Source organism: Tauraco erythrolophus, chromosome 8 (assembly GCF_009769465.1).
Source record: "Tauraco erythrolophus isolate bTauEry1 chromosome 8, bTauEry1.pri, whole genome shotgun sequence".
NCBI classification, from domain to species: domain Eukaryota; kingdom Metazoa; phylum Chordata; class Aves; order Musophagiformes; family Musophagidae; genus Tauraco; species Tauraco erythrolophus.
In genome coordinates this window covers 30,594,448-30,605,849 of record NC_141472.1, presented here as the reverse complement: position 1 = coordinate 30,605,849, position 11,402 = coordinate 30,594,448, and the positions used below count along the sequence as shown (strand labels likewise).

General features: G+C 44.3%; 1 protein-coding gene across 1 annotated transcript; it reads right to left on the bottom strand.

The window, feature by feature from the left end:
- Nucleotides 1–513: 513 nt before the first annotated feature.
- Nucleotides 514–1,449, bottom strand: TMEM177 (transmembrane protein 177). The gene has a single exon (XM_009983241.2). The coding sequence runs from the start codon at nucleotides 1,447–1,449 to the stop codon at nucleotides 514–516; it is 936 nt and encodes a 311-aa protein (XP_009981543.1).
- Between the last annotated feature and the right edge of the window lie 9,953 nt (nucleotides 1,450–11,402).

The following is an 11,402-nucleotide window of genomic DNA, read 5'->3' as shown; positions in this document are numbered from 1 at the left end:
ACGGTTAATGGCAGCATAAGAATTTACATGGTGCAAGAACTTACATAAAACAGAAACACTGTCTTGGTATTTATGTAACAGCACGACACAGACTGCCTGGTTTTTAAACATCTTTGGTTGTTCCATAGGAGGAACGACAAATATACATACAAACATCCCAGTTTAAACAATTACACTCCCAAAACTTTCAGTTGGACTTTACCCTTTCCATTTTCCAGACTCCACTAGCAGGAAGGCAGAGCAGAACTTCCAGATCAGCATCTGAGAAGTTCCCTTCCTCTGCGGTCTTGCGATTTGAGATGCACACAGAACAGAGCACTTTCGAAGCAAGTCTTTAATATTTTAAGAGAGAATTCTTTATTCAAAGAATGTGCAATAACTCCTTCCGAACTATATGCAAAAATAAACCCCGCAATTCTAATGAAGCTACAGGAAAAAAAAGAAAAAAAAGCAGCACAGCAGTGTTCCAAGAGAATACATAATTCACAAGTTTAAAATTCAAGCACTCCCTTCCTATGCCTGGAGCTCTCTTAAAATATTAACAATCAAATCTCTTCGGTAAGTGTACGGTGTATACTTTATTCTGAACCAGTGCCTTGGGAAAAGATTACCACTCGGGGCATACATTTTTGTCCCTTGTTTGCCCATCAGACCACGAAGAATCCTGTTGCGGGACAAGATTTTATCATAAAATTCAACCCCACCTCTGGCATAGTCTTTGGAAACAGTCGCTGCCTTTCTGTCAGCCTTGCAGTCCAGGTGGTAGGTCATAGCGTCGTAAGAAACGTAATAGCACATTAGTCCACCAGCGGCAGTTATGAGGTTACAGATGCTGCGAAGTATCACAGGGCCAGAAGATAAACCCAGAAGTAGCTTTATACCTCTCCCACAGAGAAATGTACCAGCTAAGCAAGTTGGAGCCACAACTGCACTTGCTAAAGGGCTGCCGTTCCGCAAATACGCAACTTCTCTGGCAATGGCAAACTTCTGAGCTTTAAGTGAAAATGTCAGAGCTTCCTTCAAAGCAACACCTTCGTTGCTCTTCCAGTCTACTTCCTTGCCATTGACCACAACAACATGGTTGACTATTCCTTTTTCATCCTCAGCTGTGCTATCAAAGTTAAGTGGGATGCCCACCAAAGAGCCTGCAGGCAGCCAGGGGATTCCAGCACTCACAGGGTGGAAGCCAGAAGCTGCAAAGGCTCGATAGGAGTCAGTGGACTTCACATCAGTATCTTGAAGGACATCCTGAAAGACACCACAGAGCCTCTGTGAAAGCTCAGCTGGCTGCCCCTCTGACCAGCACTCGTGCAACAGTTTGAACGTCTGCTCAGGAAACACATGATAGGAAAGGTTAGCGCCAAACAGTCCCACGCAAGAAACAGCCAACAAAGTGATCTTGCGCTTCTTTAACCACAGAGATGCCTTCCGCAGGAACTGCACTGCCATAGTCAAATCCTAACCTGTTTATAACACAAAATCAGGAATTAAAGTGTGCATAAACGGGGGTGTCATCTCCACAGCATTTTAAAAAACACAGCAAAACACATGAGAAGCAGCAGAGCACAATAACTAAAGAAACATTCTCACTTTTACAGATAAAGTGATACTCCTTAATTTTTGGGCCTTGGAACATAGGACAATTGATATGGAGAATTAACTTCTCCCTCTCCTCCAGTAAATCAATTTACCGCAATAAAGACAGTAATAAAGCCACCATACTTCCTCCTTCCCCCAGCAATCAATACACATTCTGTATTTACCCAACAAACTTGTCTAGTCCGTCCTTGCCAGCACAATCATACTGTTGCACTGCACTACGGACACAGACTACAGATATTAAGGCCAGAACGAGCCAATAATTAGATTAATCTACGCTCACCTCCTCTACAGTACAGCTCCAAAAACTTTAATCAGTAACCTCAATACTAAATTCAGTAAAGTGAGCTTGACTACAACTTCCAAAACAGGATCACATTTTGATTTGAAAATTTTAACAGACAGAATTTTTCTTTACAGTTTGCTCTAACGGATAGTCAGTCTCACTATCGGGGCGGGGGGGGAGGGGGGGAAGAACACTGCGTCTTTTTTATAGATTTTTTCAGATTTCAACTTCCAGCCAGTGGTTCTAGCTTACACAGTAAAAAGCTCTTTTCAGAAAGTAGCAAGCTTTCAGCAGCTGCTTTTAAAAATTTGTCTCTGAAATAATTTCTCTGACAAATAATACATGCAATCCAGAGCAGAAACTGGAACAGAAATTGTTTCAGAGCAGACAACTATGTTGTGACTCTTTAAATAAGCAGGCAAACTTAAAAACTTTCAAACCTGCCAAGTCCTTCAGTTCAAGAGTCCTGCTTTCTTTGGGGAGTATCGGTTCCTTTTATGGTTCAAGCCATATCATGTTCTCTGCCCAGGAATTCTCTTAACGAATCCCATTGGCCACAGAATTCTCCCCTAAAACAATACTACTGTAAAGATATAAAAGTGAATTAGGCACCTAAATCCAACAGACATCACTGAAAATTGGATGCCCCTGTTTCCATTTGCATCTTGCAATGTCTCTCCTCTCAGGGCTTTAACACATGAGCTTCAGACAATCTTGCTGCAGCTGTTGAAGACATTAGTATTTCCAGCTGTCCTTACAGGAAGCCGAGGTGGCAGAAGGAAACTGTGCTTTGATACAACAACCAAGGTCTTAGTGTAGAGTACCATCAAAGGTGGGATTCAGCTATGCTGGTGGGCTTTGTACCGCAGCAGCTGAAACATAGACATATGCTGTCTTCTTCCACTCACGCTGAACAAGAACCTCCTGCAGAGGGGAAGAGTGGACAACTGGGGGCTGTAACATCATAAACCAGCACTGCGTGACATGCCAGGATACACCAGTCATGATCAACAGCAAATGAGTATTAACCACAGGGAAACAAAAAGGGATTAAATTAAAGGCGGTGTTTTAATGATATGTTATTACTACTCCTTCCTATGAAGCTCTTTCAGACTGTAAGTTCACCAGGGGAAGAATAATCTTGTTTAATGTTTATACTGCACTGAACACATACTGAGTGCTTAATAAAAACAATGATGCATGTAAGTATACAATAATTTAATATGTATTTCTTAGTGTAATAAGTGTTGGTATTCTGCTGAAGACCGGAGCTGGTGATTTGTTTGACAAAATTATTTAAGAAAAAGATGCTCAAGAGCTAAGAGCTTGGATGGAATCCAATTTTGGGAGAAAGCCTCCTTGATAATAGAGCTAAAACCCAGAAAATGGTAATACTAAACCCAAATGGCCTCTTCGGAGTTAACGACCTCTCGGCAAATCTGGTAGTCTAGATCTGATTGAAAAGGTCATGCCATGTACAGTGAGGGGGGAGTACTTCAAAGGGGATGATTGTATGAAGACTATCACTTGATCCACGTATGAAGCTGAGTCAAGGACTTCGCAAGCTTTTCCCACTCATGTTAGGGAGAGCCCTCTCATTTGGGCAGGCTAACAGGTCTTTTTAAGATTAGGAACACAGCAAGGAGAAAATTTAGCCCCTCAGCTTATGTCTACACCAGTGTGGGGAAGGCTAGATCACACTGAAAACCAGTCTACTCTCCTTTCTCGCATGACCAAACAGTGCTTGCCAAGCACATGGAATGCTGAATATTCCTCCTGGTCAGTGACTCAGGATGCTGGGAAGCACACTTGGACAGGCAGGCAGCTACTCAGGATGCCAGGAAGCACACCTGGACAGGCAGGCAGCTACTCGGGATGCCAGGAAGCACACCTGGACAGGCGGGCAGCTGGCAGCTCACAGGTGAACCACAGGAAAGCGGGGCAGGAAGTGCTATGCTAATCTATACGCTTCTCTTAAACAGCCATAACGGCACTGTTATGGCATCAGTACACTAACACTAACTTTTTTCTGAGTCAATCACAAAAATTCTAACAGCTGCTTTTTTTTTTTTTTTTAATTAAATTAATCTGCGTGCAAGTATGGTTTCAAACCTTTGTGGACAGACCCCTCGCAGCCCAGGCTATACTTTTGACTGGATTATGACCTGTGGTCCTGCCACACACCTAATGCAAGAATAAGCAGGAAATAAGGCAAGAATAAGCAGTATTCATTTTCTCGTGACAGCAAATAGTCACGAAAATGAAAGGAAAATTGCCCTCAACACCTTTCAGCAATTGCCCAAGCACCTTTCGTGCTTTCCAGTCTTCCCTGAGGGTCAGCACACTCTTGGCTCCTGCAGAAAACACCCCTGCAGCCCTGATGACATACAGCATCTTTGCTTTTATTCATAAGCTTTGTGCAATTCATATATAAGGAAAGCAACTGGAAGCTACAAGGCAATTTTTAAGGACCGTATCCTGCAAGCTGAATTGTTTAGTCAGTTCCCATAAAGCCACGACAATGTTCATAAGGTGGTCTGCCCCAAATGCTGAAATACTATTTATCGCTCTGGTGTTACGGGCACCCATTCAATCACATGCACTTACGCCTGAGAATTTTAATAGCTAAAGCCCAAAACGGGCGACACCCAAGCGGGTTTTGTCCTAATGTTTCAATAAGTTTATTTTTTCTAATTGCACGTAGCCGAGGGGAAAGCCCCACTTAAGACACTGTCAGCCAGGAAAGTGGGCGAGGGCTGGACTCGCCTGCAGCGCTCAGGATTTCAACGCTCACTCGTTAAAAAACCAAAAATATACAGAGGGGGTGGGGGAGCGGCTAAAGCCGGCTTTAAGCGAGGGGCGGGCGAGGCCCCGACGGGCCGCGGGACGAGGCCGCGGAGCCAGCGCTCCCCGTCCATCCGTCCGTCCGTCCGTCCCTCCCCTGCCCCGCCATGCCGGGGGCGCCGGGGCCAGTTCCAGCGGGCGCCTCGCCTCGGGCCGGCCTCGCGTCCCCGCGCTCCGCGCCCGCACCTACCGGGGCTCCCCGCGCCGCGGCCGAGGCGGGGCTCCGGCGGGCCGTCACCTCCCCGCCGCCGTAGGGCGGCGGAAGGGGCAGGGGCGGGGCACGGGAAGGGGCGGTTCTCCTCCGCGGGACTGCCGGACTCGCAGAGCTTAAAGCCCCGCGGGTGGGCCCTCTCCCGGGGCGCGTGCAGCTGAGGGGCGAGAGCACGGCCGGCGCTCCCCGGGAGCCGGCCGCGGTCTGGGGAAGGGGCTGTGTCTCTCCTGGAGCCAGGAATTCATTCCGTGTCTTGTGCCTCATGCTGTAACTCGCAGTGTTTTTTCCTGCGAAATGCCGTACATGTGTGTTATTAACACGGCCCTCCCGCTGCCGCGCAGGAGCGCTTACTGGGAAGGCAATAAGCGGCAGAACTGGCATCCGTCTCGTAGGATTTGCTTCCTCTGGCATCCCTAATAGGAGAATAACACACGCAGGGATTTTTATTTGCTTTAAAGTTATGATTTGCTCAAAGCAGAAGAGGAGCAGTCTAATTCCTCAATAACCCTACGTGGATTTGTCTACAGTCTGGGTGCTCTGGGAAAGCCCAGGGCACCTCTGCCCGGCTCTTGGCAGCGCTGCGTTGCTCGCAAGGCCGGGAGGTGACGGAGCAGCACCCTTGGGAACAGCTGGCTGCTTAGGGCACAGCTCCCTAAGTCCAGCCTTGCCCCTGGGTTGTGCAGTCCTCACAAAACAGGGACAGAGAACAGCTTTGGGCCAGTTTAGGGTTGTACGTGGATAGCGGAGAGTAGAAGATTGGTGTTGCCTCATCTATAGGCAAGGTATGCGTTGGTGCTCGATGGTTGTTTTAAAATGTCATCAGGCAGTCGCGAGGCCATCATTTTTCACAATCCAAATGGAAATAATGCTTTGTAGTGTGTTGAGAGACAGCAGAATAGAAATAAAACCAAGCCATGGTTGTTATCTACTTCTTTCTTTGTAGCAGCCCCTGATTGAGGCACCTCTTACTAGTCTCAGTTCCGAGACCTTTTGGCCTGAGATTCGCTTTCACATAAAATGATTAAGATTGTAAATGGAATACTTGGGAGTTTTCATTCAAGTTCAGGTCTTCCTTCAGGACTTTTGTGAAAGTATCCTAATGAAGATATTTATCCTATCTTTTCCCTACTAGATGATCTCTTGCATCTTAGAAGTGCTAATGTCAAACAGGTCTGGCTAGGCATAGCTAGGATCTTTCCCTGTTGTGAACAAAGGCTGTTAATGACAGCCTTGGTTTTAACTTCCTATAAACAAGTTGCTAATTGCTAAGAAAACACACTCCTTCATGAGAGGGCACAGCTTTACCCTTAGGTTATGGTTTTATGCAATATGGCAAGGCAGATGAGCGGTTTGCTGCCACCCAAAGGGAGAACTCAGAGGAAAGATCCCACCTTCCCCACCTCTCTGTCTCCCTCTGAACCACTTTTTGCCAGATCTGGCATCCATCAGACCCTCTTGTGCACTGCTTTTAACTTACTATCAGCAGAAAACATAGTAATGGGAAAAAAAGAGATCATTTTCTACCAGGTTAGCGAGCTGAATGGGATCATTGAAAAGTCTGAAAAGTGCCAGGGCTGTAGCAAGGTGGGAGGCAGTCAGAAGAAAAGTAGAAGAGAGCTTCACCTCCCCCTTTATATCAGCATAGAGCTATTACTGCTATGTGTCTGCAGCCTCAGTGTGCAGCTTCATCATCTGTCAAAAATTATCATTTGTAGGTTGGCATTGATATTCATACTTCATGTGGATATACAGAGAAAAAGTGTGTCGGGTGATGATGGACCACTGGAGGCCCGACTCCTCACTAGCCGAAACACACAGTGTGATGATGGATTTTGAAAGTCTGAAAGTCACTAAGACTTACTTATCCTACTGGTGAATAAGGAGGGAGGGTTGGATGGGTTTGTATAGCCTTTCTGAAAGGTGCTTATTCCTTCTGTACCAGCTGGAGATGTCTAGAAACCAATGGTTTCTTTAACAAAAACTCAAGAGGCTGCACAGCATTGCATTTGCACTATGGTTTCTCTTGAGAGCTTTATAATAAATATGACTGTGAAAAATAGAGACCTCAACTTTAGTAATCACCATCTTGGTGTGACTCCGGTTTCAAGAAGTAGCTGTTACAGCAAGGACGGTGAAAGACGACTGAAGTACACCCTATTTCTGTTGCATAAGCACATCATTATAGTAAGATATCAAGGCATATAGACCACTTTTAAATTAGCCTGCTAGGTGGTGCTATAGGACATGCTCTAAGTTACTCATTCAAAAATATATTACAGTTGTCTGATGTTTTACCAGAAGACACATAACATAGATGCCTACCATCACCTGCCTCTCTAACTTACAATTTTATATGTAAAGTCTTGTTGCTACATTAGCAAAAAGGTTGATATTTAAGTACAGGACTGAAAGTCATTGACTTCTTTTATTGATTTGTGTGCTCTCACAGTCTATTTTGCTTATGTGATCTCTAAAGTAAATGTGGTCAGTCAGTGAGCGTCCACCGATCTGAGATCATAGAATCACAAAATGAGAGACTGGTTTGGGTTGGAAGGGACCTCACAGATCATGTAGTTCCAACCCCCCTGCCATGGACAGGGACACCTTCCACTACACCAGGTTGCCCAAAGCCTCATCCACCCTGGCCTTGAACGCCTTCAGGGATGGGGCATCCACAACTTCTCTGGGCAACCTGTTCCACTGCCTCACCACACTCAGAGTGAAGAATTTCTTCCTTAGATCTAATCTAAATCTCCCCTCTTTCAGTTTAGAGCCATTACCCCTTGTCCTATCAGTGCATGCCCTTGTAAAAAGTCCCTCTCCAGCTGTCCTGTAGGCCCCCTTAAGTACTGGAAAGCTGCAATAAGATCACCCCGGAGCCTTCTCTTCTCCAGGCTGAACAACCGCGACGGTCTCAGCGTGTCTTCATAGCTGAGGTGCTCCAGCCCTCAGATCATCTTCGTGGCCCTTCTCTGGACCTGCTCTGACAGCTCCATGACTTTCTTATACTGGGGACCCCAGGCTGAATGCAGTATTCCAGGTGGGGTCTCATGAGAGTAGAGGGGTAGAATCACTGTCCTTGACTTACTGGCCACACTTGTTTTGATGCAGCCCAGGACACAGTTGGCTTTCTGGGCTGCCAGTGCACATTGCCAGTTCATGTTGAGCTTCTCATCCACCAGCACTCCCAAGTCCTTTTCCTCTGGGCTGCTTTCAATCCATTCTCCTCCCAGCCTGTACTTGTGCTTGGGATTGCCCTGACTCGTGTAAAGGAGATATATAAAAAATCCTTGATCTGAATGTACTTTGCAATCTCTGCTGAGGCTAACAGACACATATTCAGGTTAACTTGGATGCTAGTGGAAAATGGGGATACCAGCAGCAGAGAGCTGAGGAGCAAAATCACTTACAGATTCTGGGCAGAGCAATTCATGCTGAACTCCATAGTCCTACAAGTAGTCTACTGCTACTTAAAACTACTTCGAGTCTATCCACATTGTGCAGACAGACCCTATACCATATTGCATTTTAAATTGCATTAGCGTTTAGTTGTATTACAGACATCATTGTGATGCCATTTGGTGAAATCAGAACAAAACTCACAAACATAAGCTCATTGTCTAGCCTGGGATTTCTTGCCAGTGCATACGAGCCAAACTTGTAACCAGGACAATTGTGCATTGTCTGTAACTAATATAGTCTTTATTTTCAAGAGCTCTGGCCCTGCAATTAGCTAGCTGTAGTGAAAGAAAGGTATCTATAGTGAATTAAGATGTCACATGCCTTCGTAATACAGCTAATTAGCGCCATTTCCCTTCAGAATTGGAAGCAGCATGTCTTGGGAAGAGGAGGATGTCAATTCTTAGAGGCAATGCTATAATATTTAACAGATTTAATCATACTATCTAACCTTGTTAATATTTACAGTTCTTCTTATTCTTGCTGCAAAGGTAATGGTGTTTGACAGCCAGCAGAAATTGAGTCAATCAGCCTGGGTGGTCACTGGGCACTGACTGCTCCATGGCAGGAGTACTTTGCAAACACTATGACCTTCCGAGACTCACTGCAGATAAGGATATATTTTTCTATCTCATTAGTAGCTGTGGAAGGTGCAAACAGCACATAGGCTATTCTGGCAGGAGAGGGTCAGGGAACAGAGACTTTGTGGACCAGGTCTTTGGATTCTGTTTTGTGTTGTGGAACAAACTTCAAAATGTTTATAATCTTGGTCCAGAAGTAGACTTGGTCCTGACATTTGTTGGCAAGGCTGGGAGGCAGAGCACAATTGCATTCAGAGGATTTCTCTTTGGTGGAAATACCTTGAAGAGGATTGTTACTAAATATTCTATTTTATGCATAGCTAGGATGGTACATGGAACAAGACATACCTGGAACAAAACAATATAAAGGCTCTAGGAATAAGTGTGTCTATGAATCAGAAATGTTGACTGTAACATGTACAGTGTTCTGTCATAAGCACTAACTGAGAGTGTTGATACGGGTGCACTGCTTAAAGACTTGGAAATATGTGCTTTGCTTAAGAAAAGCAAAATGGTGGTATGGTTGAATACCGGACATGAAGTACAATTAATTTCTTCCACTAGTTCTCAACAGGGCATGACTTTGTACACCAGACCCAGTACATGTCAGCTTTGCAGGTTATCAACCTGCGAAATACAAAGACAGTATCTAAAAATCAGGTGGGCATCTGTTTGGTTTGCTGAACTTTTCATACACTCAGACTGATTTCTCGATAATCTTGACAGATCACAACAAAAACTTCAAGAAGGCAGTTACTCCAAGCACTGTTACCTGCTAAGGCTACATTTCAGAAATAAGCTGTGGTTATTAAGCTTAGAATTTGTTGGTACCTACAGAGTTATTCAGAAATTAAGGTGCATGATTGATGCCTTCATAGCCTCAGTAAAGCATCTACAAAAGTCTGGGGTCCTTTAGTAGTGCATACTGTGTAAGGATGTGCAAGGATATGTCTCCTGTCTCTGGCAAGTTTTAAAACTCTGAGGATCAGATTATGCCAGGAGAGCTGGGCAAAGCAAGTCAAATCAGGGATGCCATAATATTTTCAGTGAAATTTGTTTATTTCATGCATTTGAAGCCTACAAAACCAGTATATACTCCTGGCACACGCACAGACCCACAGATTCCACCCTGACTCAAGTCAGCTGAAAAGACACTCCAGTTCTAGGGGAGAGTTATAAATAGAAATAACTGGATTAAATGAAGAGGAAATGCAAGTTGAATGTTAAAGCGAAATCTATTTGAAACATATTGAATTAATAGAAACCCAATCAGTTTAGGACTTATTCAGTGTTTATAACCAAAGCTCAGATCCACATCTGTACTGTCTAGGGAAAGAAGACTTATGCTAATAATAGTAGTGAGATGCATTCTGTTAATGGAGAAATCATTTTCTTGTCGCCACTGGAAATCCAGCATTTTCTTTGTGTTGCCTACTGAGTGCCAGTTTTCTTGGTGCTTTGCTGGAGACTCCCTGTCTCAATCTGTGGAGTTGCTAAGTTAAAAATAAAATCTACCTAGCTACATTTTTTCTTTCCACTCTCAAAGTGATATCTAGTTTTTCTGAGTCAGAAATTGTAGTTAAAGTACTTAAGAAAAGGTCATCATAAGAAGATGGGATCATGTATTGCTGTAACCCACAGCATTTTTCTTGGACAGCATATTTAACTGGAGAAAAATAACAGCTTCTGTGTGGGAGCTGATCAAGTCTTACAAGGAGTGTGTGAAGCAGAGAGCAGCACAGTAAACCAGAGATGTTTTCTATAAACTAATTGCTCTGCTGAACCAGGTGAAATGTATCTGACACCTGTGGTATATCTCTGTGTGTAGGAGGGGAAGGGGCTCTGATCCCACACTCTCTTCTTGGGGAAAAGCAGAACATGCCTGGCCACTGGACAGACTGTGTTCTATTGCAGCAGTCCACTTAGGATCTTACAAGTACTTTAAGAAATGTTGTTGAGCTGTTCTTTAGACTGCACAGATCTCAGGCTGGACATCTTGCAGCTTTAAATGTGAGTCGGTCAACTTGTGTGAGCTGCGTCATTGCGAATGAATTAAGGTTTGAAGAGATTCCCTCCCAGCTAGAAGTCTAAAGAAAGCAGTACCATCCAAAGAGACTCATTCCTTTTTAAGCAATAAGTTTGGTCAGGAACAGACAGGTTTGTTCACATGGTTTACTGGCATCTCTTTGTTTAAGTACTCGCTTTCTAGGGCAACAGCTTTTTCAGGATAGTTGCTAAAATGAAATCTGGATACCACAATATTGAGTTCATTTATACATCTACTGCCGCTCCAATTATATGTTGCTGGTGATATCTGATGAAGTTTACACTATATACAGTTTCCTAGCTTGAAGCGTAAGCATTCCATCTGCAAAGGTAAGCTCTGAAGACAGACACTGTGAATACCTTTCAAAATAAGCAC

Excerpts from the sequence above, each read along its gene's own strand:
- TMEM177 (XM_009983241.2), bottom strand. The coding sequence starts at position 1,449 with ATGGCAGTGCAGTTCCTGCGGAAGGCATCTCTGTGGTTAAAGAAGCGC.